At 53.3% G+C, this 2,500-nt stretch overlaps 1 protein-coding gene across 1 annotated transcript in view; it reads right to left on the bottom strand.

Annotated features, from left to right (window-relative positions):
- Window positions 1-154: 154 nt before the first annotated feature.
- bbs1 (Bardet-Biedl syndrome 1) overlaps window positions 155-2,500 on the bottom strand; it is a 6,691-nt gene continuing 4,345 nt past the window's right edge. The window contains exons 5-7 of the mRNA XM_053341538.1: window positions 1,597-1,703; window positions 1,327-1,447; window positions 155-988 (exon numbers count right to left, since the gene is read on the bottom strand). Of these exons, the coding sequence (XP_053197513.1) occupies window positions 158-988; window positions 1,327-1,447; window positions 1,597-1,703 (1,059 nt within the window). The 3' untranslated portion in view covers window positions 155-157. The remainder of the gene's footprint in view (window positions 989-1,326; window positions 1,448-1,596; window positions 1,704-2,500) is intronic.

The following is a 2,500-nucleotide window of genomic DNA, read 5'->3' as shown; positions in this document are numbered from 1 at the left end:
GAAAAGTTGTTTAAACTCTAAAAGTCTAAAAAAAGTCTGAAACAGCTGAAGGGGGTCTGCTGGTTTCAGCTGAGTCCAGCTGAAGGGGGTCTGCTGGTTTCAGCTGAGTCCAGCTGAAGGGGGTCTGCTGGTCTCAGCTGAGGGGGGTCTGCTGGTCTCAGTTGAGCGTGACCCCCTCGCTGACCGGCATGTTGATGTGGGCCGTCAGAAGGGGGGCGCTCCGGCCTTCGTGGAGGACGAAGACCTTGATGATGTCAGAGATCCCCTTATCGCTGGTGCACTCCACGAAGGTCTCCACGGGGTAGACCAGACCTGGGACCAGCAGCGGGATCCTCATGTAGGGGGTCCTCATCCGGTACAGGTTCTCGTCGTACAGGAAGCTGACGGCCAGGTTCATGACCGGCCGGCACGCCGCCGTGTTCTGCACGTTCAGGGTGAGCTTGAAGGACGGACCCAGACCCTGGACCACGGCGTTCATCTTGAGGGGCTCGGTGAGGCTGGAGGACACGGGGGTCAGGCTGGACTCCAGAGCCTTCACGTAGGCCTTGGTGGCGGCCAGGCGCAGGCGGCTCAGGTCCATCTGGAAGGCTCGGTGCATGGCGGCGCCGCAGTCCCGCTCCCGCAGCGTCTGGTCCACGTACAGCTTGGTCTTCTTGGGCACATTGAGGCGGACGCTCTGGGCCGGCGGCGGACCCGGGGCGCCGTCCCGGTCCTCGAACGCCGCGGTCCTCTTCAGGATCTTCACTATCAGGCCCCCGCTCTTGGTGGTCATGATGAGGGTCCCGTCCTCGCGCCCGTACCGGCCGAAGCAGATGCTGCTGACGGCGTCCGGAGTCTTCATGGTGCTCAGCAGGTTCTTGTCCCGGTACAGGTGGACCTCGCAGTTAGCCAGACCCACCAGAACCGCCTGGAAGCCCCTGGTGGGCAGGTCCATGGACGCCATGGTGGTGACGGGGGCCGGGAGGACCACCGACCAAAGCTTCTTGCCCTGAAACACATCACATACAGCAGTCACTCACTGATCACCAGAAACAGGAAGTCACTGATCACCAGAAACAGGAAGTCACTGAGTCACATGACTGAGGATAAACCATCATTGATCAGCCAATCAGAGGCCAGGTGTGAATCTCTCTCTGCTGCTGACAGTAAATTACATCACGGGTGTAGATGTGTGTCAGCTTCCTGGTTAGCGTAGCTTCCTGGTTAGCGTGACTTCCTGGTTAGCGTAACTTCCTGGTTAGCGTGACTTCCTGGTTAGCGTGACTTCCTGGTTAGCGTAGCTTCCTGGTTAGCGTAACTTCCTGGTTAGCGTAGCTTCCATGTTACCTTCTGAGTGAAGGCCTGCAGGGTCTCGTCGGTGCAGCCCACCACCACGTTCTTCCCGACTCTCACCAAACCCACCGGATGGGCCGACAGCTCGATGCAGTACTTCGGTTTGTCCGAGTCCCTGAAGAGCAGCAGCGTGTCATCAACTGCCAATCACTCATTATTATAGATCATATATAACATATATTATATATAACATGTATTATATGTTATATATATTATATATTACATATATAATATATAACGTATATATAACATGATGTGTCTCACCTGCGCAGGATGTAGATGTTCCCGTTACGGCACGCCACCGTGATACGAAACTCCACATCAAACTGACCCGTCACATCCATCATGGAGGGAGCATCAGGAAGAGACATCTACACACACACACACACACACACACACACACACACAGAGAGACACACAAGCACACACACACGCACACACACACATACACACACACACACACACACACACACCTATGCTTCAGTTTAAGCCACTTAAATGTGATGACAACACCTTAACCGTTTCCATGACGACTGGGCAACGCAGTCTGCTGAGGAAGGTCATGAGATTCGGCTGAAAGAAACTAACCCTAACCCTTGTGATGTCAGCCCTAACCCTAACCCTTATGATGTCAGCCCTAACCCTAACCCTTATGATGTCAGCCCTAACCCTAACCCTAACCCTTATGATGTCAGCCCTAACCCTAACCCTAACCCTTATGATGTCAGCCCTAACCCTAACCCTTATGATGTCAGCCCTAACCCTAACCCTTATGATGTCAGCCCTAACCCTAACCCTTATGATGTCAGCCCTAACCCTTATGATGTCAGCCCTAACCCTTATGATGTCAGCCCTAACCCTAACCCTTATGATGTCAGCCCTAACCCTTATGATGTCAGCCCTAACCCTTATGATGTCAGCCCTAACCCTTATGATGTCAGCCCTAACCCTTATGATGTCAGCCCTAACCCTTATGATGTCAGCCCTAACCCTAACCCCCCAACGTCTGAAATGATTTTAATATTCGTAGCGACACAGCAGAGCTGCAGCAACCTGGACATTCATCAATTAATCAACAAAACATGAACTATTGATTCCTGATCAGAGGATACAGAGCAGCACCTGCTGTACAGGTGAGCAGGTGAGGTACAGGTGAGCAGGTGAGGTA

Source organism: Scomber japonicus, chromosome 20 (assembly GCF_027409825.1).
Source record: "Scomber japonicus isolate fScoJap1 chromosome 20, fScoJap1.pri, whole genome shotgun sequence".
In the NCBI taxonomy this organism is placed as follows: domain Eukaryota; kingdom Metazoa; phylum Chordata; class Actinopteri; order Scombriformes; family Scombridae; genus Scomber; species Scomber japonicus.
The sequence above is the reverse complement of the archived record's forward strand: the minus strand, read 5'-3'. Positions and strand labels throughout refer to the sequence as shown.